We start from the raw sequence: 24,438 nt of genomic DNA on the forward strand, positions 1-24,438 counted from the left end.
ATGGTGGTGGCACAGGGGTGATTTGGTGATGGGAAACCCGTGGGGATTACAATTGAGATGAAAAAAAAAATGTGAAAAATGATGTAAAAATAAACTTTTTAATAAAAAAAAAAATAGCCAGATGATTTCTGTGGAGATGGGTCTTGGGGGGTGGTGAGGAGTGAAAGATGGGGCAAAGAAAGATTTTTAAAATGCTTTTCTTTGTTGAAATATGTGCATCTATTATTTTGTTGAAAAAGATAAAGGAAATTTGAGAGCCAGCAAAGCAGAGAAGAAAAAAATATGGCTAACACTGTCAGAGGATCATCCATGTCCAGTTACTCATATAGTTCTCTCTCACAGGAGACAAAAGCAAAGGTCATGATAACTGGATATTGAAGGCTATTCAGAATAAGTCATCAACTCTTCCTGCTTGTCAGCTCATGTTCCCCAAACAAACTGGTGGTTATAACTTGACCTTCTATTTTGATGTTACCCCTGTGAGAAAATGTGCTCTTCAAAAACAAAACAAAAAACCAGTTTAATCTTCTTAAAACTAAGTATGAGAATTGTGATTGTGATTTTTTTAAAAAAAAATTCGATAGCATGTTTGAGCAACCTCTAAAATGCCAGCTGAATTCTAAAGCTTAAGGGATGGACTGAAGTTTGTCAGGTCACTGGCTGCCATGAGCAGTATTCTCTGGGGAAAATCATTACTTGGGAAAGTCACCTGCCAATGCTCTTGAGTCCTTGGGAGATGGAAAATGGAAACCATTTAGCAGAATATTCAAGTGTCCCAAGGTCAGAAAATTTGGGAAAAAAGGCTGTGTTAGAGTTGAACAAACCACTTTACTGGAAAACATACCAGATATACAGAATATTTAAATGCTTTTTACAACCCAATCAAAAAATGGGCAAAAGAACCAAACAGGCATTTCTCCAAAGAAAGAAAACATGCAGATGGCTAATAGGCATATGAAAAAATATTCATCATCATTATCGTCATCAGGGAAATGCAAATCAAAACCACAATAAGATACCATCTCACACTGAGAATGGCACATATCAAAAAGAAACAAACTAAACAGGAACACCAAGTGCTGGTGAGGGCTTAGAGATAAAGGAACACTCTTACACTGTTGGTGCAAATGTAGACTGGTCCAGTTACTATGGAAAGTTATGTGGAGTTTCCTCAAAACACTAACAGTGGATCTGCCATACAACCTAACAATTCCACTCCTAGGTATCTACCCTAAGTACACAAAAACAAGAATTTGAAAGGAAATCTGTACTCTTGTGTTTATTGCAGCTGTATAATCCCCCCACCCCCCGCCCCAAGAATGGAGGAAGTAACTACTTCTTTTCCTCTTGAATACTCTTGTTTTTTTTTATTTTGTATATTTTTTACTTTTTTTTTTTGGTACAATGTATGCTTTCTCTTCTCAGGCATAGTCCCAGTATAATTGATCCATGAATTATAATCACCAGTTCACCAGGGTGCTATCACCATAGTCCCTTGTGTTTGCCTTTCCCCTGTTCAATCCCTTCCTCTCCCCTCCCTTTCCCCTGCAGAGTGACTCTGATTTATAGTTGCCTGTTAATTTTGTTTTTAAATTTATTATAATGTTTTCCCCTAATACTTTACTTGATTCCCTTACATTCCTTTTACAAGTGAAACCATCCAGTATTTTTCTTTTTCTTCTGGCTTATTTCACTGAACATAATCCCTTACAGCTCCATCCATGTTGCTGTGAATGACATGAGTTTATATTTTTGATTGCTGAATAATATTCCATTGGGTATATATACCACATCTTTTTGATCCAGTCATCTATTTTTGGGCATTTGGGTTGTTTCCATATCTTTCCTATTGTAAATAGTGTTTACTGCAGTAGTATTTACAATAGCCAAGACATGGAAACAAACTAAATGCCCCCAAACAGATGAACCGATAAAAGAGAAGTGTAGATATAGACAATGGAATACTACTCAGTGATCAAAAATACGAGGCGAGGTCATGCCATTTGTGACATGGATGGAGCTAGAAGTTATTATGCTAAACAAAAAAGTCAGAAGGGGAAAGAAATACCAGACGGCTTTTCTTTCTGGTCAAGTCCAGTTTTAAGCTATAAATATATAAAACATGCCATACTAAATTCAGTATCAGTGGGAAGGCATTCCTCTAATGAGAGACTGCTCATATCCATCCCTCTTGTCTTGAGAAAAAGGTATGTGGAACACAGAGATACTAAACAAAGGGTTGACGATAAACCTGAAAGTCTGACCATAGATCTGCGCATCCTAGCAGTGAGGGAGAGGAGAAGGCATTAAACCATGGTGGGGGAAGGGAGAGCATAAGAAAATATGGTAATGGACTGTATGTGCTTTGATGGTGGGAGAACTACAGTGATCACACCTGAGAAGATAAGTCCTATACTGTCAAGAAAAATAACAAGGAAAGGCCTTTCCTGGTGGCACAGCAGGCTAAAGCACAGCATTAAGAAGCTAAAGCCACTTCAGCATGAGTTTGATCCCTGCCTTGGAGGCGACCCACATGGCATGGCAGACCTCTCCTGACTTGCCTGTTGCTCTGCTCAACAATGTACTTCACTGATCTGCCTGTTCTGCTCCCCATTCTGTCTCTGGTGAATCCTCTGCCCCGGTACCACTGGCCTGTACCCCAGTTCTATATACATAAATAAACCTTAGGAAAAAAAAAAGAAAAAAGATACCTAATTAAAAAATAATTTAGAAAAACCAAAAAAAAAAAAAGTTTTATTAATCTCCATAATGGGGTTAAACTAGTATGCAGTGCTTTTTCTTTTTGGAAAAATGATTTTTTTTTGTTAAGGTAATGCTGGTTTATAACACTGTATATGTTTTAGGGGCAGAGATTTACACCTCTTAACATATGTGTTTGGAAGCCCATATCTACCACCAAAGCATCCATAATTGTCAACTACAGTCCATAGGGCCCCTGGCCCTATTTCTTCCTACCCCCTTGCTGTGGTAGAATTAGCTCCGCCACCCTTTTCCAACCTAAGCAGGTATTCCTTATGACATGTTTTATGTGTTTAAGTTCTTGCTTCTTCACACAAAAATATCATGTCCTAGTTTAAAACATGCCTATTGGTGCAAGGGTGAAACCATATATTGTACAAAAGTAAATGATGATATGATAACTATGGTTTTAAAAAATAAGACTGTACAACAACAAATAAATAAGTAAATAAAAAAAAAGAATTAGGTCTGCATCAGAGTTCAAGGGCTTGTTTTGGTTTTGTTTTGTCTGTTTCCTTGCTTTATATTTTGCACGAGTGAAATCATCTTTCTCTTTCAGACTTACTCACTTAGCATAATTCTTTATGGTTCTAGCCATGTTTTCACAAGTGGTAAAATTTCATTTTTTTCCATCAATGTGTAGTATTTCATGGAGTATATATACCACATCTTTACCCACCACTCATTGGACCCTTAAGTTGTTTCCATAGCTTGGCTGTTAGAGAGAGTGTGGAATGTCTATCAGAGCACACGTCTCTCTAAGTTTGTATTTTTATATCCTTTGGCCAGAAACCTACCAGTGGAATTGTTGGATCACATGGCAGATTTGTTTTTAATTTCATACTGTACTCCAGAATTGGAAAGTAGAATGCTACTGTTTAGTGTGATTTGGTAGGTTTTGGACTGGGAAAACTAGCACCATTAATTTATATGGAATAAAATTTGAGTATCCTCAGGCCCACCAAAAAAATACCCAAATAGGAATAGTCTTTTAGATAAAGGGAAACCTACACCTATGTAACATGTATAAAGACTAATTCTAAAAGGGTTTGGCATTGCAACAAGAACCTTTTAGATTTAATGGCTTTTTCTCAAGCTAAGAGGTGGAAGCAGTGGCCCCTCAGACCAACGTCTTCCCACTGATGCTGAATTTCAACAGATTGAGGAGATGGTGCATTCCATGGACAGCCTACGTTTCATACACTGACTTAGTAGGGCTTGTTTTGTACATTTATGGTTTGAAACTGGACTGACCAGGAAGGAAATAACAGGTCATCATAACTGACATATGTAAAGCCTTTCATGTAAAAAACATACAAAATGTTTCATGAAAAGACAGAGGTAGGGCAAGGAAATCTGTTGACACAGGGGCAGATGGAGGCAGAAACCCAGTCTAGAATCCAGTCAGAGAACCTACTGGTCTTATCCCACAATTCTCACTGAGGCTCTAATTCATTGAGGCTATTGTGCCATTTGAGGGCACTGAAGCAACAACTTGTCAAATAATACCTTTCCAAGAGTGCTGAACTTAAAAGCAATTTCTAAACAGTTTAGACAGAACACTTGGCCCCTTGCCTCAAGTCCAAATCTACAAAGGGGACTTGAGGCTGCCATCACAGGAAGGGCAGTGTTGTTTCCACAGCCCCAGCCAACTTTTAATTACTCATGGGTCAATTATTTGACAGCTGGATTAGCAGACCCTCTTTCTTCCCTTCTACCCTTTCCTGTCTACCTTTGAAAGTCATTCCATCGCTACCAATCACCTCTAAATCATATTTGCAACAAAAAAATTAAATATATATTGGGTGCCAAGAAGAAATATCCATAAATCAGCATTCAAATAAGTGTTTCAGAGCCTGAAAATAAGCAGGCTTTTTCTGTTTAGGTAACTAGATTCCCACCTTGGTCTCTTCACTTTATATAGAGCTGGAGTGCTCATTAGTTTACATGGACATAAAAGTTGAGGAGAAAAATTATGAAGCAGTCACTAGGAGCATTATATTTTTCTAAAAGTGTTGATGGAGAAAGAAGTAGATGGTTTCAACTAGCTGGACACTGGAGCCTGTCTTTAATTCTGTTTATTTTTAACATGGTAACATTTAAAACGCTACAACCATCTGCTTTTAACACATCTGCTTTTTCACATTGTCTGAAGTAGACTAGGTCTGTGTGGCAAAGAATGAGCCTGCTCAAGACAATCAAGTGTGGAAGCACTGCATACCTACTGTGGGGATTCTGAGTGAGCGGACTCCACATACCAACCACAAAGTCTCACACCCAGGTGCAGTGGGTGTGGTACCAACACTGAAGGTGTCCGACGCAGGCCCATATTATTAGTGTGGTGAACATGTCAATAAAGTGGGATCAGCAAGCAGAAAGCTCGAGTGGATTAATTTCATGCCCACGTCCACCTCTCCCTTTGCAGTGCAACCCTGTTCTGTCAAAGTTGACTTCCTAATCACGCATTTGATGAGATGATATGCATGCAGTGGGACAAATTATGCATCCGGTTATTAAAATGGTGCCCCACAGCCCTACCCCTGTGAGTTGTTTTCAAATGAATTACTTTGGGTGACGCCTGGTAGAAAAGACTGCCATTAAGTGTAGTGCATCCTTTTGAGGAAATTAACTCGGGAAATAACTCATAATTATCATAAGCTTTTTCTCCCCTTTCACTTAACAAGTCTGGTGAATGTGTCAAGGTTACAACCTGCTTCTCTGATATGGCAACTAAATGGCAAGGCATTTTAGAAGAACTGGCAGTTATGTGTTATATTAGCTCTAAAACTGTAAGTGGATCTTTATTTCAGAATCGTCTACCATTACACAAATAGTATTTATGTTCAATTATAGAATAGAAAATATTTTTCAATGTCTTTTTTTTTCCTTTTCTTTCTCCACCTCTTTAGATTTTCTTGGTAGTTTGTCACGATTTAAGGTAGAGATACAGAATGCTTGAAGCTTTCATTTAGCCCAATTGTGATGGAGTTTTGGATTTTCTTTAGATGTTTGGCTTTTGTAAGTTTTAAGAAATTCACTTTTGAAATGGGGTTTAAAAGACTTAGTGTTTGGGTTTTTTTTTTCTTTCTTATCTAAATCACTTCTTAAAAAGGGCTGAGAAAAAGTACTGGTTCTAAAGGTGTAGAAAACATAAAAAGATGATTTTTACAACATTTCAATACACATACTATTAACTTTTGACTCCAAAATGCATTTCTTGAGGTATACGATGTAAGTACTTAATCTTCAAGATTTATTCCATTTAATAGTTGCCGGCTTTTATCTAAGTATCTTCTTTCTATTATAAGTTCTTTTGTAAATTACTTGTAGTGTATCCAGCAGCAAGATGCCTGGAAGTCTTTTGATGCCATGAAAATAACAGGAATGTCAATGAATTAGCTTGATCTTTTAAATCAGTGTTGTTGAAAGTGTGGTCTGCACAGTAGCAGCTTCAGCATCACCTGAGCACTTATGAGAAATGCAAAATTCATGGCCCTCACCCCAGCACCACAGAATCAGACTCTGGGAGAGGGCCAGCCATCTGTGTTTGACAGTCGGGCACCAGGCGCCGTGTAAGTGAGGGGCAGCGATTATATAGTGCTCACTGTGCCAGGAGCTGTGCACGTGGGCATCTCTCTGTGTTCCTATTTAATACTTTAACAACTCTCTGCAGATACTATTTTCTAGATGAATCACTTTTCCAAAGTCAAACATAAAGATTGGTAAAAATCAAGCAAGCTAGAGGCAGGACCTTCTTTTGAATGGGGAGAAGAGGGTTCTCCTGGTGAAGGCTCAGCACAATGTAAAATGTTCCCTGTACAAGTATAACTTTTACTACTAACGCACATATGCATTTATAGAGCATGACACTTTAAATATGTCAGAAGTCTGTCACTGAACATTTGGGTAGGGCAGCGACAAAATGGGTTCAGATATAAATACTGCTTTTAAACTTAATTATACAACTCCATAGTTTTTGCAGGGTAAAAGTGTACCTTCTCTCTACTTAAGACTATAATTAGAAGCAGAACTATTCATCTGTAATCAAATTTAGAAAGGGAGTCAAAGTTTCAGTTTTCAGTCAGGGGCCAAAATTTGGAACAGAGAGCCAATACAGCTAAATTAAATTGAAAACTTGATGAGTTGGAGGAAGAGGAGATTTCATGAGGGGGGGGGGTGGAGACCATAGCTTTTCATAATTCTAAAAAAAGCAGTTGAAGGGAAAATCTGATGGACAAGTTTTTGTTTGAAAAATTTTACACAGACAGAATCTAAATGTGAGAGTGTATGTGATATCTAAAGTTGCTCTCATCTAAGAACATTTTGAAATGGGACCCAAGCCCAAATAGCTACCCCCCACCCCCCACAACCACCACAATGCCAGACCTTATTATTCTTTCTAGAAGTAAACTGTACTGGCTATTCAGTTTGGCTTTGTGTTCAAGAGGGTGTTTAGGCCAAGGGAAGGGTTGGGGAAGGGGGAGAGGAAATAAAGGGAAGAGAACTCATTTGTCCATGCCAGGACTGTTCTCTTTGGGTCTCCCACCCACTAAATTAACAATCTGGTTTGCCAGGGGTGCACGCATGCTGGGCTAATGGGGCACACAGCTCAAGTTGGACTAGTTGTGAAGGCGGCTGAGTGCCTTCCAGGGCCGAGCACCTGCAGATGCTTGGGGAAACTATTCTTCCTCAAACAGCTGTTCTCCATAGGAGTTCCAGCAAGTGCCCATCAGCTGGGATGGGGCGGCACTGAGGGGCTCCCGACTGCCCACACAAATTAAGTGTTCAGTGACTTTGTGGGAAATTCATTCCCATGGAATTGCTGTGGGGAATGGATCAACAACACTGATTCTTCCTCTCAAGTGTCCTTAGAAACTTAAGGACTTCTGGAAAGCTGACCCTAACAGCTTTGCTTCCTTTGGGAAAAGTATTCTTCAGGTCCCAATACAAGGACATGTTTTGTCAATAGTGGAAACAACAACAGTCACAGATACTAATGGAGGGCAATCCCGTCTCTCATTTTCCATATTTCTACTTTCTGTATCACAAAGGGGAGGGCACATGAGGAGCCTGGAATTATGGCCCTGAGCTAGCCCTCAGCATACCTCCTGCTTTTGCGACAAACACACACTGTGAATAGCCTCACCTCACAAGGAGGAGAGGTGGCATGGGGATGACTCTGCCACTGTTAAGGAGAAGGATGTTCTAAAGAAATTCTGCAGAGTTTTGTGGACTCCACCCCCTACTCCAGTGATTGGAAAACTACAACTCCCAGCAGTACCAAGGAGAAAACTGCAAGGACCCAAGGGCGCAGCTAAGCCGGCATTCTGGGACCTTGGGGGATAAAGAGCGGTTTTCCAACTGTCGCTCTGGAGAGGCAACAGTTCTCTCTCTGGAGCAGCGACTCTCAGACTGTGTGACTGGGGGGGCTAGCAGTGTTAGTTTGTGACTAGAGCTCCAAGTTAGGGGAGCTGGTAAGATATTCCAATTACTTTGTATCCCACTCTCTCTCCCCTTTTGTAAATAAACCCATTACCCTTTTGTGTGTCTGCAGAAAATTACATTTTAAGCACCCGGGTAGGACCCACATACAGGCAGCCCAAGTTTACTTTGGGCTACCTTGTAACACCACCACAGCTCTAGCTCTTCATCTCAGGTGAATCACACCATGGAAAGTATGTCCTAAGTCTTTCAGAATTTTTTATCTGCACAGTGTCCTTTGTTTTAAATGGCCCTCTCTAGAAATCTTGACTTCTTTGAAAGAAAGGTAAGTGTCCAATAGGGGAACTATATATTGCTCTCATTAATAAACTTTGACACAAAAATTCCTTCTAAAACCTGACCTCTCACCTTTTCTGTGAGAAAAGCCATTATTGCCTTTCACACCAACATGAAGGATGCCAGGAGTAAAGCAGCCTTTCGTCTGCCCAACCCCCACAACACTCCCTTCTCAGCTCACTTTGAGCTCCCACACCCTGAAGTGTGCTTTCAAACAGGGCTAAGGTGACTGGATACGAGGATTACTTGCCATTAGATCAGAAACTGAGAGGTTTTGAGTGCAGAGTTCCTCACATGAAATTAAAGCTTCAGATATGCCAGAAGGAAGCCATGCCAAAAGAAACCGTTTTCCTTAGCTGCCCTAGGAAGGAGGGTTCCAGCAGAAAGAGCAAGGACAGGGTAGAGGCAGAGTTTTCAGGACTAGCTACAGCTGTTTTGAATTTAAAGGGTCAGATGCTCAGAGCAATGTTTTGGGGGAGCTGTAGACAAATGAATTCATAACATCCTTTACATCTCTCAGTGCCTCCAGCCTCCTTCCTCCACTCCAAATCTGCTACTCTTTTTGGTGGCTACTTATTTTCAACACAGAAACAGAAGATACACAAAAGCGCAGCACCTTCAGTAAACGCTGTGGATGCAGAGGATATACTTCGGCTGCAAACCTTTTCTCCAGGGGGTCTTTATGGGGAAGAGGAGGTAAAGCTTTCTACTGTTGGGCACCTAGAGCTTGAAATGCCTGTTTCTCTCCTCTGACGCAAGTCATGCAGCATCTTGGGTTCAGCACTTTGCAAAGAGCAAAGCAGATGTCCAGGGTGGAAGAATGCATGCGAGACTGAAGCCAGTGACACTGTAATCCACCAAATGCCTGTGATGGAATCCATAGCTCCTCTGCTCACAAGTTTCCTCACTGAAGTCATTTCAGGGCAAGCCAACAAGAAACACTTGAAATATGCAGAAGAGCCCAGAAAGGCCAAGGCCGAGAGACTGAGTTTTCTAAGCAGAGACCGTGGAAAGACTGTTTTCTTACAACACAGAGGGCTCAAGAGATTAAGAGCCACACATGTGGGAAGCAAAGCACCACACTTCACCAATGAAGCTGTTTCCAGCCACCAATTCTAATGTATGGAGGGTTCCCCACACTAAAAAGCAAGTCTTCCCTATCACACTGAATCCAAAAATTTGATTCAATTCTGCGTCTGGTAATTCTTTACTCAGAGATAACACCAGATCCCACAGACTGAGGGTTTGGTTCCACAAGACTGCCTCGCCCTGACCCCCACTTCAGGGGCAGTCAATCCCAGGTTGCAATCTGTGCTTCTGACATTCCTGCCACACACAGGAGGTTCCAGTGACCTCCTCCTTCAATTCGATCAATTTACTAGAGCAGAACTCAGAGAAACATTTCACTTACTAGATCGCTGGCTTTTTAAGAAAAGGATGTAACTCAGGAACACCAGATGTAAGAGACACACAGTCAAGGTATGGGGATCTGGCTCAGAGTTTCCATCCTACTCCAGGCAGCTGCTCTTGCTGAATCTCCACAAGTTCACCAACCTAGCAGCAGTCTGCCATCTGTTCTCATGTCTTTATAGAGGCGTCTTTACATAGGTGCTGCTGATTAAATCATTGACCACAGGTGACAGAACTCAGTCATCTTCTGTTTCCTCCAGAAAGTCAGATAGGGGTGGGAGGGGAAGTGCCAATTGTCTTATCACTGCAACCACCCAGACTCCCAGTTTTCCAAAAGTAACCTCATTAACATAACAAAAGAAACTTTCTTGCTCTCATCACTTAGGAAGTGCAAGGGGTTTTGGAAGCTCTGTGCTGGAAACAGATCAAGACTAAGTGTATACTTATATATTTCTCACTATGAATCACAATAGAACATGGAAAAAAAAGAAAAAGTAGCAAAGTAAAAGGCCTTCCCTAGCTTTGGTAACAACAGCTAGGTGTACCACTAATCACAAAATCGTGCAGGTAAAGGCCTTGCTTGTTGGAAAGAAGCATCAGGCAGGTAGAGGCAATTATGTGGCAGGCAGCAGCTGAAACCTCTGTGGCAAAGGGAGGAGTGCAAGCCTGGCAATCTGATGCCAAAGCCTGCTTCCTCTGCACCTGTATACACTTATTTAAGCAAAGCTGTGCTTAGTAAAGTACTAAGCTAAAGTTTCCCCTGCCTCATGGAAGACATCAGGTCTTAAAGACCACAGCAGCTCTTCCAGGCACAGAAATACAAGGAGCTTAAAGATTTGGATTTGGATTTTGTATTCCTAGTCAGGATCACCTAGAGATGTTTTCTTTCCACTCACTGGGCTATAGCAGATGAAGTTTGAAGACTCAGAAAAGCAACCAGTACCTGTTCAGTCTCATTTTAGTTTCTGCAAGTTTGCACAGGCCCTTGACCTTTAAACTCCTCTGATCTGTTGAGGTGTTCTAACAAAGGTCACTTGGCATTTGGACAGATGGTGATGTTCACATAAAGGAACTAGCTTCATTTGGTCTACATATGCCACAGATACTTTCACACCCATTAAACATTCTTCTTGAAGCAAAGTTGAATTAAAGAAACTTTAATTAAAGACTTTGGCTGTGCTTTGCCTTTGAGAATTGTAATGGGAATGAGTTCTATTAGACACCTGACCTCTCCCCACTCTGTTCATTCTTGCTGATAACTGTCCTACACCCCAGCTTCCCAAACACTCCTGAAGGACAGGACCTCTCCCCAATGCTTTCACCTGTGCAGCTCTTACATCTGGCCATTTCTGAGTCATATATCTATTTAATTAATAAAGAGGTGCCTGAGCTCTGTGAAGCACTGTAACAAATGGATTGAACCCAAAGAGGGGGTTATGGGAGGTTTTGCTCTATAGTTCACTAGTCAAAAGCATAGGTGACAATATGAACTTGAAATTTAGTTAAATTGTATGGTACCCAGGTGGCGCTACACACAATACACGCAGTGGAATTAAGAGTCAGAATCAGACTTCCCTAAAGACTAGCTGAATATTGGGGTACCACTAAACTAGTGGACAGGGTCATCACTGTACCTGTTGGCCAAAAGCTGGGACCTGGTTCCTGACGGTGAGGTCAGGTAGATGGCCAGGTCGCCCCTCCTGGGGTGTGTGATGGTTATGCGCACTACCACATGTTCCAGGTAGTTGACGTGGCGGTTGGGGTTACTGGAGCAGCCTGAAGCTTTGTAGATGGAGCGCACTGCACTATTGGGGCGAATTGTCCTGCAACAGAGAGAAAGAGGGTAAGTAAGCAAAGTGTTTGGTAGGTCTTGGCTGTGTCATGTGCAGGCTTGGGCAATTATTCACTGTGTTACAAGAGGCTGGTTGCTGGACGCTAAATGACACAACCCTGTCATACAAGTCACTCAAAGGATAAACACTGATTTGGTAGTGAAAAAGATGCAAATGAGAGGAAGGGGGGAATGAAGGCTCATTTATCATCAGGCAGGTAGAGGATATCAAACTTGAATATGCTTTGGTATCACCTTGTTAAAACAGATTGCTGGGTCCCTATTCCAGACTGGGTGCATTCTAGAAATCTGAATTTCCTAACAAATTCTCAGGTGACAGTGAAGTTCATTTATGGAATACACTTTGCAAACCCCTGATACAGGTCCTTTGGTACAGTGGCGACTTGGTTAAAATCCCAGGTCCTTACTCTGTTCACTCTCACTTCCTGCTGGGCTCCAACCATGGGCACCAACGTTCTGAGATATTTCAATTCTCTTCCCATTGCAGGAACTTTGCATGCTCTACTCTCAGCTTTCTTTCTCCCCCCCCCCCCCCCCACCACATAGCTAGTCTTTCTTCCTTGATGGTCAATGCTTGAATTTTACTTACCGACAATGTTATTGTAACCATAAAAATATGTCCCTTCCACCTCTTAGGTGATTACTGGGGTGACCCCTAAACTGGTGGAGAGGCGTCACTATACCTGTTGGCCCAACGCTGGGCCAACAGCATTTTTTTTTTTTCAGAATTCCATTATAATTTGTTATCTATCAATTATACATGTATTTTTATTTGACTTCCCCACTAGACTGAAACTCCCCAAAGGCTGGAACTTTCCTTATGCCAATTTGTATTCCTGATAAGCTAGCTCAGAACTTGATATCCAGTAAATGCAAGAAAAATAGTTGAATCAGTAAATGACTTTGTGAATGAATAAACAAAAATTCTCTTTGTTTCCATTTCCTTGTTTGTCAAATGGGAATAATAACCAAGTTTTTATAAAGTTTTAGAAGGAAACATACATTTAATAAGAAAATGCACAGATGTTTTTGCACTTGTGTTGGCTCATCATAAGTGCTCAAAAATTACTGGTTGGCTTTTTTTTTCTCTTAACTTTTTTCTCTCTTTGCCCCTAAAGAGTGGAATAATGCAAAAACATACATTTGTGACAGGTGCACCCATGTGAGGGGGGCGAGGGGGAGGAGCATCACAGCACAGCTGAACGGGTGTCCTTTCCCCAGCCCTGACCTACAACCGGCCACTTTGGACTACACCTCCCAGCAGGCCATTAGCCGGACTTCCTCTATGGGAAGCAATCGGAAGGCGTGAGGGTGATATATATATACTGGGGGTAAAACAAAGGAGGACCCTTTGCAGAAGAGACATTTGGAGAGGCGGCTCCTGGGGCTTACACATTTTGGCAGACCATGGCAGCTAGTACCTTGATCTTGTGGTGGGTTATATGCTACTGAATTTTGGGTCTTTCCTTCTGTTCTCACTTGCCAACCTCCTTTCCTCTTCGCCAGAAAGTTAGCTACATTTGTGGCAAGTATTCTGGCCATTTTGGGCTGAACCTGTTGGGCTGAGTGTTTGCCCTTGAAGGGAAGGGAACTTTTCAGGCTTTGAAGGAATGCCTTCTCTTCTTTTCTCTCTCTCCCTGCACATGGAGTAAAGACCCTAAACACCTGCTTTCTTTGCCTTTGTGCATGCAGATGGCCAGACCCTCCCTTGAGATGCAAAGCCTTTAACAGCCTGGGGCCCCTGGGCACCCCTCAGTTGCCTGCTTACACAATTATGTCTGCTTCCTAAAAATTTCTCAAGAATTGTAATGGTTCTAATTTTATTAAAAACCAACGTTCACATAAATATTTTTCTGAGAACTCTTTAAAAAGAAAGCAAAAAACAAAATACTAATAAGATCACTAAGCTGGCTCTTGTTCCTCTGATTTAGCATGCAGGAGACGGTGCACACTACTGCCAGTAAACCCTATCAGCACAGCTTCTGAGATTGTACAGCTGAAACAGGGCAAGAGGCGCTGAAATCTCCGCAAACTATAATCTCACTTACTCAGAAAAAATTTTGCACTACTCCTTGGAGAACTACATAATATGTAGTTATATTTCCAGCCCATAAGGTTAACTTTTTTTGGAGAGTACTTGTACCACCAAGTAGAAATAGTGACAGAGGAAGAAACAGTGTCCATCTATAAAATTTGCCCTCAACCCCTTTTAAGGGATGTTTTTAAGGATCCTTGAGTTGTACAAATGTGGATTTAATAGTTTCAAATATTTGACACTCTAATTTTATAATTACATTAGGGAAAAAAATCTATACAAGTTTTTAGCTTTCACATACAACAAAGAGCTATTTCAAACACTCAAGAGAGCACTAGCCTACTCTCTTTCAAGGCATGTCATGCTTTCTGTTTGCAGCGAACATTACTTGATTTGTCGGTCGGTGCTCTCCACACACACGTGCTGCTGGGGAACAGTGGTCCACTTCTCTGCCTCCATCACCATGGCCTCTGCATCCATCAGTCCAAAGCCATAGAGATGGCTCACTATGGAAAACAACAGGCTGATCAGTTTCACTGTAGTTAGGAGCAGCCTATGCTACATATGTTGAGTTATAATGTCGCTCTGGAAAGAATACAAACACATCACGTGGGATCCTAACTTTGTTTCTAGCGTTGATCTAAAAAATGGCACAAGAAGTAAGCAATCACAACAAGAAAATAAGGTGAATATGTATTATTCCTTTATGATGTAACATGACTATCTTTCATAACTAGGCATACATGGCAGGTACTAGTCTACATTTTTATATTGAATCTTCCCAATAACTTTAAGAGGTTAGTGCTAATATTATCATCATCTGTGGATGAGAATACTGGGGAACAGAGAGAATCTTAGCTAAGTTCAGTTGCTGAAGTGGGTTCCAACACATATCGTTTTACTCCAAGGCCTTAAAGTTAACCAAAGGTATTCAAGTGATAGCATCTTTAATTTTGTAAGATAATAAGTTTAAAGAGAAGCGAAAATGTATACAACTTCTCCTAGTGCAGTAAGAAATTATATGCAAGAAATAATCAATTTTCTGACATATCTAGTATTTTGGTTGTGCATCCCAGAAGATATAAATTCTCTTTCTTCCAGAATATGAAAAATTTATTAAACCTTATGCATGGAATATTTGGAGGCCTTTAGACTTTAATGCTAGCTTATTACACTCAAGTGTTATAATCTTTTAGTTCTCAGTGAGAATACCTATTGATTTAAAGCTGAATTTCACATGACTATTTCAGAAACTTCAATTACTTATAGAAACTTTTTAACAATGATACAGATGGATGTTACTGTTCAGTTCTTTCTAAAAATATTTAAATACCAGTTAAATACTTAAATCTCTGCTTTGTCTTAAAATGCCTCCTAATCTATATTTAAAAGTCATAATTCCACCAGATTTGTTGCTTAAAACATTTTAATAATAATATTTTAAGTAATAGTTTCTGCCCATGCATATGGATTAAATATTTCAGCTGGAATTTAAAGAATCTCTGTGATATAGTCCCATTCTACTTTCATAACGATTAGTTAGCTCCAGTACAGTCATTCCTTCACAGTTCCTAGCTGTACACTGCTCTCTGACTCACTCTCCCTGCATGTTGAGCCCTTGGTCTGGAATTCCTCTCTGGTAAAAGAGTCAAACTGTATTCTTCTAAGTTCCCAAAGGCCTTCCCAGTCTACTTTTATCTTTTTGAAATGTTCTGACCGACAAATATCCTTAGGTATTTACTGAAATTTAGCCATTTGTAATCAATAAACTTTTTTCCTCCCTCGATATAAAGCTATTTGACTTATCACTTCATCTCCCTTCTGCCCACCCATGTATCTCCCTTCTGCCCATCGCCCTTCTGGCCACCATTTCTTGAGTGCCAACTGTGTGCCAGGCTTTGCATTAGGAACTACAATGGACCTTCAATTGAACTGCCAATTAACCCACTCACAACATGTGTCATTTTGCCCCAATTGTATTATAAGCTGCATGATGGCAGTAACTGGGTCTTATATTTCTAAGTTCCGTAGGAGTTAGTAGCAATTTATATATTTAGGAGGGAAAAATATAGCATATAAAAAAGAAAAGTTGTGCTAGGATTCAGAAATATGGTTTTATTTCTCCTATTTGCTAATCACATAATTCTTGGCAGGTAATATATCTAACCCACAATTTTCTTGTTGTGGGATAATATGACCTATCCCCTACCATTACTAAATTGATTAAGTATCACTAAACATCTCATGTGAGAAAATCTGTGTAAAGAACTACATAAATGAAAGGGTACATTATTTACCATCTGACATTTGACCTGAAAAGGCATACTGAATAAAACTGTAGAAAGCTGCATTGCTATGGCAGGAATCTATGTTGGACTGTTATGCATTTACTTTATTTCTTAAATATTTATTTTTTAGAGATAGGGTGTAGACCAGAGGAGGGTGAGAGGACTCACCAGAGACGGAAGGGGGGGGCAGAATAGGTGGACTGACTGAAATACACTGCTGAGGGGAGCAGTGGGCAAGACAGGAGAGGTCTGCTGCACCATATGGGTCAGTCATCTCCTGGCTGGGGATCGAACTTGTACTGCAGATAGCACTAGAAGCTGCAGGCACAGCTTCATATGCCACCAGGGTGGCCCTATGCATTTATTTTTGCAACTTTCATTACAAATGCTATTTTTCTTGATTAAAAAAATATATGCTCATTGTTAAAATTTTCTGCACATCCAGAAAAAAGAAAGGTCATCAGTAACCTTATCAACAAATTAGCTATTAACAAATCTGTATATTTAGTTCTGCTTATGTTAGGGGGAAAGGCTGGCCTGAACAAACTCTACAGACACAGCTTTTGTGGACTCTACCTCCACTCCAGACCAAAGAGATTAAGACACCAGGAGCTACAAATCCCATCATCACCAACGGGAGAATTGCTGGGACCTGAGGGTGGAGTTAAGCAGCCAGGTTTGACATAAAACCAGACATGTGGGGTTTGGGAAGCTCTCAGCTGTACTTTTGGTTTTCAACGGCTCTGAGCATGCCTTTGAGATTTCAGGTCAGCAGAACTGGTAGGATGCATTAACCAACTTATCTCCCTTTTATTCTCTCTGAGTAATTCATTTCTTAATTTCCCTAATTTCTTAATTTCCCTAATTTCTCCCAGACTTGTCTGGCTGTTTCTGGCCCTTTTCTATTGGTCCCTGCTGAAAGGTCTTTAGACTTGTGGCATTTGTGGCAGGCTTTTGGGCCTTGATTTGGGTCAATCCTGTTTGGGTGGATTTTTACCTATCAGGGGATTAGTAACTCTGGGTGCCTGATTTAGATATAATACACTAGTTGTATTAAAGTTTCTTCCCATTAAAGATCTAAAATGTTTTGTCTTGATGCGGCCAATGGCAGAACCTATTTAGAGCAGGAAGGTTTGGGGGTTCTGTGGTACCCCTCTTTCTGCCCTGTAACAGTATCCAGGGATTTTAAAACTGCACAACTCACCATGGTATCTCAGTGTAGGGAAATAGGGTGAAAAATTTTACTTGTATGTATAGGCTTATGGGAGGGAGAAGAGAGTAGGAGGTTGCTTGTGCAGTATATGTGAGAACTTTGAATAGATGTAGAACTGGGTCTATTGGGCTCCAGCTCAGCTGCATTTAATCCTGCTCCTCCCCTCTCACCCCCAATAACTGTCAACTTAACAACTACTTGGGCATAAATTCACACAGAGAGTCATCAAATACCACCAATACTTTATGCCTGTTAAGCAACCACTTGAGCTAAGTAGAAAAGCACCTTGAGTCTTTATGAAGGTCATAAATTTGTTTCCTTTCCAATTTAATTCCTGCTCTCCTGAGACAATGTTCGTTCATGCAACACTCAAAGTAGATGTTCAGAGAAGAGGGTATGAGCTCAAGTTAAGTGAAACCAGTAGAACAACAAAACAAAATGTATCTTAGAATATTAACATGTGAGAGGATTGGATTTGATCAGTGAAGTCACTGAATCAGTAATGGAGATTTTTTTTCATGTTTTTAAAAAACTGGGAAATACATAATTGTGATAAATGTAAGGAAAACAATTTCTTTCTTTGAAGGGGGAAGTAGTGCTATCAACATATCAACTAATGTATTTTGATCGGCAATAATTTGTTTAGTTTTTGGTAAAAGTGAATGAGAAAATAATCACAGAATGACTATACTGGGCAGATAAATTCCTTTAAAACATGGTGTCAGTGGGGAAAACAGTTATTAAATAATTTGAAGCAATAATAATTTTTGACACATAACTGCTGCATTATAAATGTTTATGTAATATAAAGCTTTTATACCCTACGATGACCTATACTCAGAAATGTTGATTATTTTTCCATGACCATTTGTGTCTAATCTGCCTTTCCAGTCATGTTACCATGATGTACCACAGGGGGAGTGATTCTCTGGAACCTGTGTAGACCTGGCTGTGTGAAGAGTCTTTATAAATATTTGTGAAGTAAATGGACGTAACTGACAGAAATTTTATTTCATTCACTGAGTAGCATAAAGTGTTTACAAGAGAACTGCTAGGGAATTAGGAGGTATGATCTTTTATTAGTGACTGTTGTGAAATCACTACTAATCCTCACAATTTATTCAAGTATAGAGCCAATATGCACATTTAAAAAAGTCTACAAATATAGCTCATATACCTTGCAAACAACTAGTTGTGATTATGGTTGTACCCTAACTAAATTAGACTTTTTATACACTTTTTTCACTTCAAACTGAGCCTTCAGATCATTTTATAATGACCAAATGAAACCCTCTCTGTGTGAACACTGTGTAAAACACAAAATTTTATGAAGCTAGAGTACTATAACATTGATATGAATGAGAATCTGACTAGTTCAAGCAGAAAATTTCATTTCTGAGTGTGGGCAACAAACATTCAATCCATAGTTTTAACATGAGTTAAGATGGAAGAATATTTTTTCAATAGAAAAATAGTGTAGGAACAATGTAGGTAATGTAATTAAAAGATATTGATATAAACTTGAAGTTACTTTAGAAAGAAAATTTATGTACTAGAATGATGCTGGACAATCTGAACAAAGGGGATTTGAGGAACATGCATGCTATTGTATTTGTTTCATTAGGCTTCTGACTGTTTATACAGATAAGCTCAGAAATTGTCTTGGTTCAGAATTATAGCTAATTTCTATTCCAGGTAATCCAAAAGCTTCATTGCTTGGACCAGCCAGATAGACAAGAGAAAAGAAACACTGATAATGTTCTCCAGCAGGTATATTTTCAATTTCTGAGACCACAAATGCTGAGAGAAGCTAATCTTTAAGCACACAAATAAATGACTGCATGGATTGAAAGCAGATACAGTTAATTTAAACAATTCTAACTGGCAGACCTAAAAATTCAATTCTAAAGAAAAGCTAGAAAGCTCAGCAGGGAAAAAAAGGAAGTTTGTGAGCACATGAAGAAGCTTTAAGCAGAGGAATTTGGAATAAGTGAAGTACCCTACAGGGAGCCAACTATTTTAAATCTTTTTTCATTTTAATATTACATTGAATGAATGTTCATGATGATTCTAAAATGGCCGTTAGTAAAGTTCTCTCTTTATAATACAGGACTTGGTTTGTTGATAAAGTGCTCTGATTTACAAGTTTCTGATTTCCAGAGTGAGGCCTTCCTGTTCTCAGCTGTCTCAGGTTATATAGGATCTTTGTGACAAAGCCCTGTGTAAGGAATCTATGAGCAATTTTAATTTTACCTCTAATTTAAAAATGCAATTAAGTGACTTCTATCTATTACTGCGTATTTCATATAAACATATAGCCAATTTTTCCCAATGGGAATCACTTCTTATGACCAATGTATAAGGCTATTCCTCATCCAGAATTTAGCACTGAAAGTCCTGTGTCCTGGGATCCCCTCACTCCTGGGCAGCCAGCACAGTGCCCAGCCTCAATGGAACTGAGGGGGCACTGTGCTGCTCTGGTGGGGTGGCACAGAACTCCCACTGCCCTCATACTAGTAATCTAGAGACGAGAGAATGTCCAGGCAGCCTGAGCATACATTTGTGTTTATTTTGATGCACACAATCACCAAAAGATGAAATACAGTCGGTAGACTATGTTCAATTATCCAATTATTAAAGTGTCAGTACACTTCACCAATACAAGCAAACAAATTATCCCAGGAATCACTTGCAGAGCTATGGAGGACCCACTATGTGTTCAATTCAGTGCAGAATCAGAGAACATGATCTGTGTTCTCACTCAGGCCGAGGGAGAGAAACAAGAATAACTACCATTTGACTAAGAAACAATGGAAAAATTCTAAAATGGGTAAGTACTGAAGTGTAAAAAGACTTCAAAAGATGTAGAAATCAGTAATCACAATGGATGATGTAAAGGAACCTAGAGGAGCCCTGGTGCCTAGAATGTGCTAGATAACAGCCCGAATTTGGAGTCAGGCAAGATGACTCAAGAGAGGAAACGGCTATTCAGTCAGGGCTTTGGTGGACATGTAGGCTGCATCTATGGGGTGATGTGTTCTGGGTTTCCTGACTAGTTCTGAGTTTCCTGGCTGTCAGCAGGTCTGCTTGGGATGCACTGGGCGACAGCTGCTCTGGGGGTGGGTGAGCAGGGTGAGCGGTCAACAGAGATGGGCACTAGTGTAAACATGGCAGGAAACGAGGGTCGGGGAGAACCAAAAGCCAAGCATGGTGGCTGGGTGTCCTCTGCAAGGCATCAGCCTGCTGCCAGCCCACGGGTCAGCAGAGTAAACCGCCAGAATAAAAGATAGTTACAGGAATGCCTGTGTGGAGAGGGGCTAGCCCACTTGATCTTCAGGTGTGTAAACTCCTCACAGATGATCAAAGAGCTCCGGACAGCTGTTGAGTCCTCACACCTTTGGGTTCTTTGATCCTGGAGGTGCAGAACCACCTGACCTAAATAAGTGCTTCCACCAGCACCCAGGCTCTCCAGCACCTATTATTATTCAAACTGGACCAAGGTGTGGCAGAGCCAGAGAGGTGGAAGGTGAGAGGCCCTTAACACAGAGTCCCACAGGAGTGATGTAAATGCTTAGCAACTGTTACCTTTTAAAGTTCAAATGAAAGCTAAACATGCAATCATGGAATGAAAGAGTCAGAGCTCCTCTGTTTCCTATGTAAAGCTCCTCTGTCTCCTATGTCTGCATTTCTGCACCTAAACAGCTTAAGAGAGGGAAACTTCCAGAATCACCCGATCTTCCCCTTTCTTACCTTTCTCTGACATCTATCTTTTTTATTACGCACCTGTTTAGCTTTCAGTGTGAAAGACACATAAGTTTCTCAGAGACTGCATCCCAGCTACAGCCAAAATGCTTTCTTCTGGCAGACAGTACAATACGCAGACTCCCTTGGGGCAGGAAAACCTAGCAGCCGGCACCTGCCTTATTCTGCACAGTTTGTTTTTATTCTTCCCTTGCTCTTCCTAAAGTTTCAGGCTCTAGTAACAACTGCAGCCAGATTCAAACATGCCATCCGTCACCAAAGCTACTGAGGACTTGCATGTGGAAAGTTTCCAGACACCAGTACTTGGCCGTCTGCAGGGTCTGCACTTCAAAGCTCCTTTTGGGATGTGTTTGGTCAGCAGATGTAGGTAGTCAAACAAGCTCCTCATTACAAACACACTGCTGTGTTCTTCTCCATGTACAAAGTGCTTTATAACACGGGGGTGTATACACACAGTTTATATTTCTATGTATATATGTGTACATGTGTACGTATTTATTATTATCATCTTAATTACACAGTTAAGACAATGGGTTTCCCTCAGGGTTTTCTCCCCTTTTTCCATGGAATGGAAAAAAAAATCTAATTAGTGTCTACTCTCACCTTTCTTCATTTACTTAGATAATGGTTATGAGAAGCAAAAATTTGCTTCAGGTAATTGGACTTTTCTGGAATAGAGGTTGGACAACTATTTTGCTGGCTTAGGGAGACCTAGCCAAGTATCCAAGGTCATATGCATATCACAGTTGTACTAATTTTTAGGAAACTAACATTTTTTGGAAAGAGATGAGAACAAAATAAAAAGTGCCTTTAGGAGGGCCTTTGGGTAAAGGTAATTGAAGATTAGATTGACCCTAGGCTCACTCCCCAGCCTAGAATAATCTGGGCAACAATTAACAAACTGGGTTCTTGATGAGCCAGCAGACAGAATTCTTACTTGTAAATTATTCGCATGTTTTCAGAGAACTGTTTAGTTTTACTTTCCTTTTGCTGTTTCATTAAGTTCTCATAAGAGGGAAGACTAGAAACGTTGATATGTACTTTAAGTGAGAACATTTTCACACTCTGCGGATAATGGTAGCTGCAAAGAAAGGGTGATTTCACTCACCCACACACTTGTGGCTCACCTGTTGTGGAGTCAGTACCCACTGCTGACCCCAAGACTGCAAAGCAGAACAGAGGATGACTACAGGGAAGGAATTATTCCTTGCAGCTAGGAATGTCACCCTCTCATCTGGAAGAAAGCTAACACCCACCCTTCAAAGTTTCAAATACTGTCTTAGGCTCCTCATAAATATTCTTTTTCACTTAACATACATAAATTCAAATAATTTTTAAGCTTACGGGGAAAAATTCTGTTAAAATTTCAGAAAACACAGACCATTAATGAGGCCTGCATATTCTCTTAGAAGAAGAAAGATTAGGGTTTCATCTGAAATCTGTGAGTAAAATTTGGATTCATGAAACAATAATTGGAGGAAAGTAACGAGAGCAGGATATTTGGAATGCTGGCTTCCTTAAGGGAGCTGTGTGGGCTTGGAATTACATGAATTGATTTAATTCGGAGGCAATGAGTAACCGGTGATCAAGGAAATGACATCATTTCATTGATATTCTAGGAGGATTTATCTGGCATTAATATATGGGATACGAAAGAGTTGGAGAACTAAAACAGGTAACTAGTTACGCGCACTCAGGCATGGGTGATCAAAACAGGCTATGGAAGTGGTGAATGAAGTGAGGCCAGGTAAGAAAGAGCAATGAATCTTCTCCACTAATGGAGTGTAGGAGATGGAGGAGTCCAAACGGACAGGGTGCTTCAGAGAAGGGTGCTCCCAATGACAGAGGTAAATCTTCACGGCAAGTCGCCTTACAAAAAATGAATGTGGGCCCTCCCTGGTGGTGCAGTAAGTGAAAGCACAGCACCAAGAAGCTAAAGCCACTTCAGCATGAGTTTGATCCTTGTCCCAGAGGTGACCCACATGGTGCTGAAGACCTCTGACTTGCCCACTGCTCCCCTCAGCAGTATACTTCGTCGATCTACCTATTCTGCTCCCCACTCTGTCTTGGTGAATCCTCTCACCTCCTGCACCTCTGGCCTGTACCCCAGCTCTGTATGCATAAATAAATCTTTAAAAAAAAATGATTGCTAATTCTGTTTTGGAAATTCTGACTTTAAGTCATAACAGAAGAACTGGTGTAGAGATTCTAGAACGGTAATGGATGAAATCAGTTTTGAAGATCTAAAATGAAAAATCATGCTAAAGAGCTGATATTTGTAATTGAAGGGAAGGTAGGGATGTGAGAAGTGCAATTAAGAGGATATGAGAAGAGAGGGAGAAGTAGGAGAGAGAAAGGGAAGGGGGAACAGGGAGGAGGAGAGAGGGAGGTGTTTCTGCAAAACAGACCCCTATAGCTGAAGACCTTTGGGGATATCTAAAGTGAAAGGGAGAAGGAGGAATCAAAATGTCAAAAAAGACTATGTTTGTATCACAAAAAGCAAGAAAAATAATCTGGATGGGGTAAGTCAAAAGCCTAAATGTCTAGAGAAAACAAGAGGCCTGAGGTGGCTGAAAGTCTCAAAGAGTAATTTCACTTCAAAGGGACAAGTGGACTCAAGATTGTGGGGGACTGCAGTCAGAAATGGAAGTAGCTATTCAGACTACCAGTTGGGAATCTGTAGCTGTGCAAGGAAGCAGAAGCAAAGCAGTAGGATGATGGCAGAGTGCTCACTCCAAGTCAGGGGCATAGACAAAGTTGGAAATGAAGGTTATTGTCTAGTTGACAGGAGAATGAATGTGGCTGGGAGTAAAATGGCTTAAGCTCCTAACAAGGGATGAGAATTTTGAGAGCACCATTCCCAAATGGGAATCTTTATCCAAATCACAGAAGAAAAAAGCTGATTTGAGTGACATTTTTTCACTTCTTTTAAGGATGGTATCTCATTAGAACATTCAAACACACAGAAGAAAAGTTAATTTACTACACAGAGTAGATGTCTTGGGTCAGCGGTTTCACAACTTACACAGGCATCACAATCACCTAAGGACTAAGTAAGCAGATTGCTCAGTCCCTCTGAGTAGCAGTTTTGAAGAAAGGTTCATAATTTCTAACAAGTTCCCAGGCAACGCTAATACTGTTGGTTCAGGGACATCATTTGGAGAACCACCTCAGATGTTTTGAGGGTAAGCATATGGACACAGTTAACAAACAGCCTCATTAATTAGGCAATTATCTCCAACATCAGGCCTGAGTTCCTATGGCAGGATTCATGCATACCTGACCCTCATGCCCAGAACACAAGAAATGTGAGTGAGCTATACAGTATCTTTTCATATGG

At 40.5% G+C, this 24,438-nt stretch overlaps 1 protein-coding gene across 1 annotated transcript in view; it reads right to left on the bottom strand.

The window, feature by feature from the left end:
• The window catches only part of PCSK5 (proprotein convertase subtilisin/kexin type 5), a 272,056-nt gene that overhangs the window by 24,767 nt on the left and 222,851 nt on the right, over positions 1-24,438 (bottom strand). The window contains exons 11-12 of the mRNA XM_004677562.2: positions 14,224-14,341; positions 11,583-11,771 (exon numbers count right to left, since the gene is read on the bottom strand). Coding sequence (XP_004677619.1) covers positions 11,583-11,771; positions 14,224-14,341 — 307 coding nt within the window. The remainder of the gene's footprint in view (positions 1-11,582; positions 11,772-14,223; positions 14,342-24,438) is intronic.

The sequence above is a fragment of the Condylura cristata genome, unplaced genomic scaffold (genome assembly GCF_000260355.1).
Source record: "Condylura cristata isolate star-nosed mole 26May11 unplaced genomic scaffold, ConCri1.0 scaffold00006, whole genome shotgun sequence".
Classification (NCBI taxonomy): Eukaryota; Metazoa; Chordata; class Mammalia; order Eulipotyphla; family Talpidae; genus Condylura; species Condylura cristata.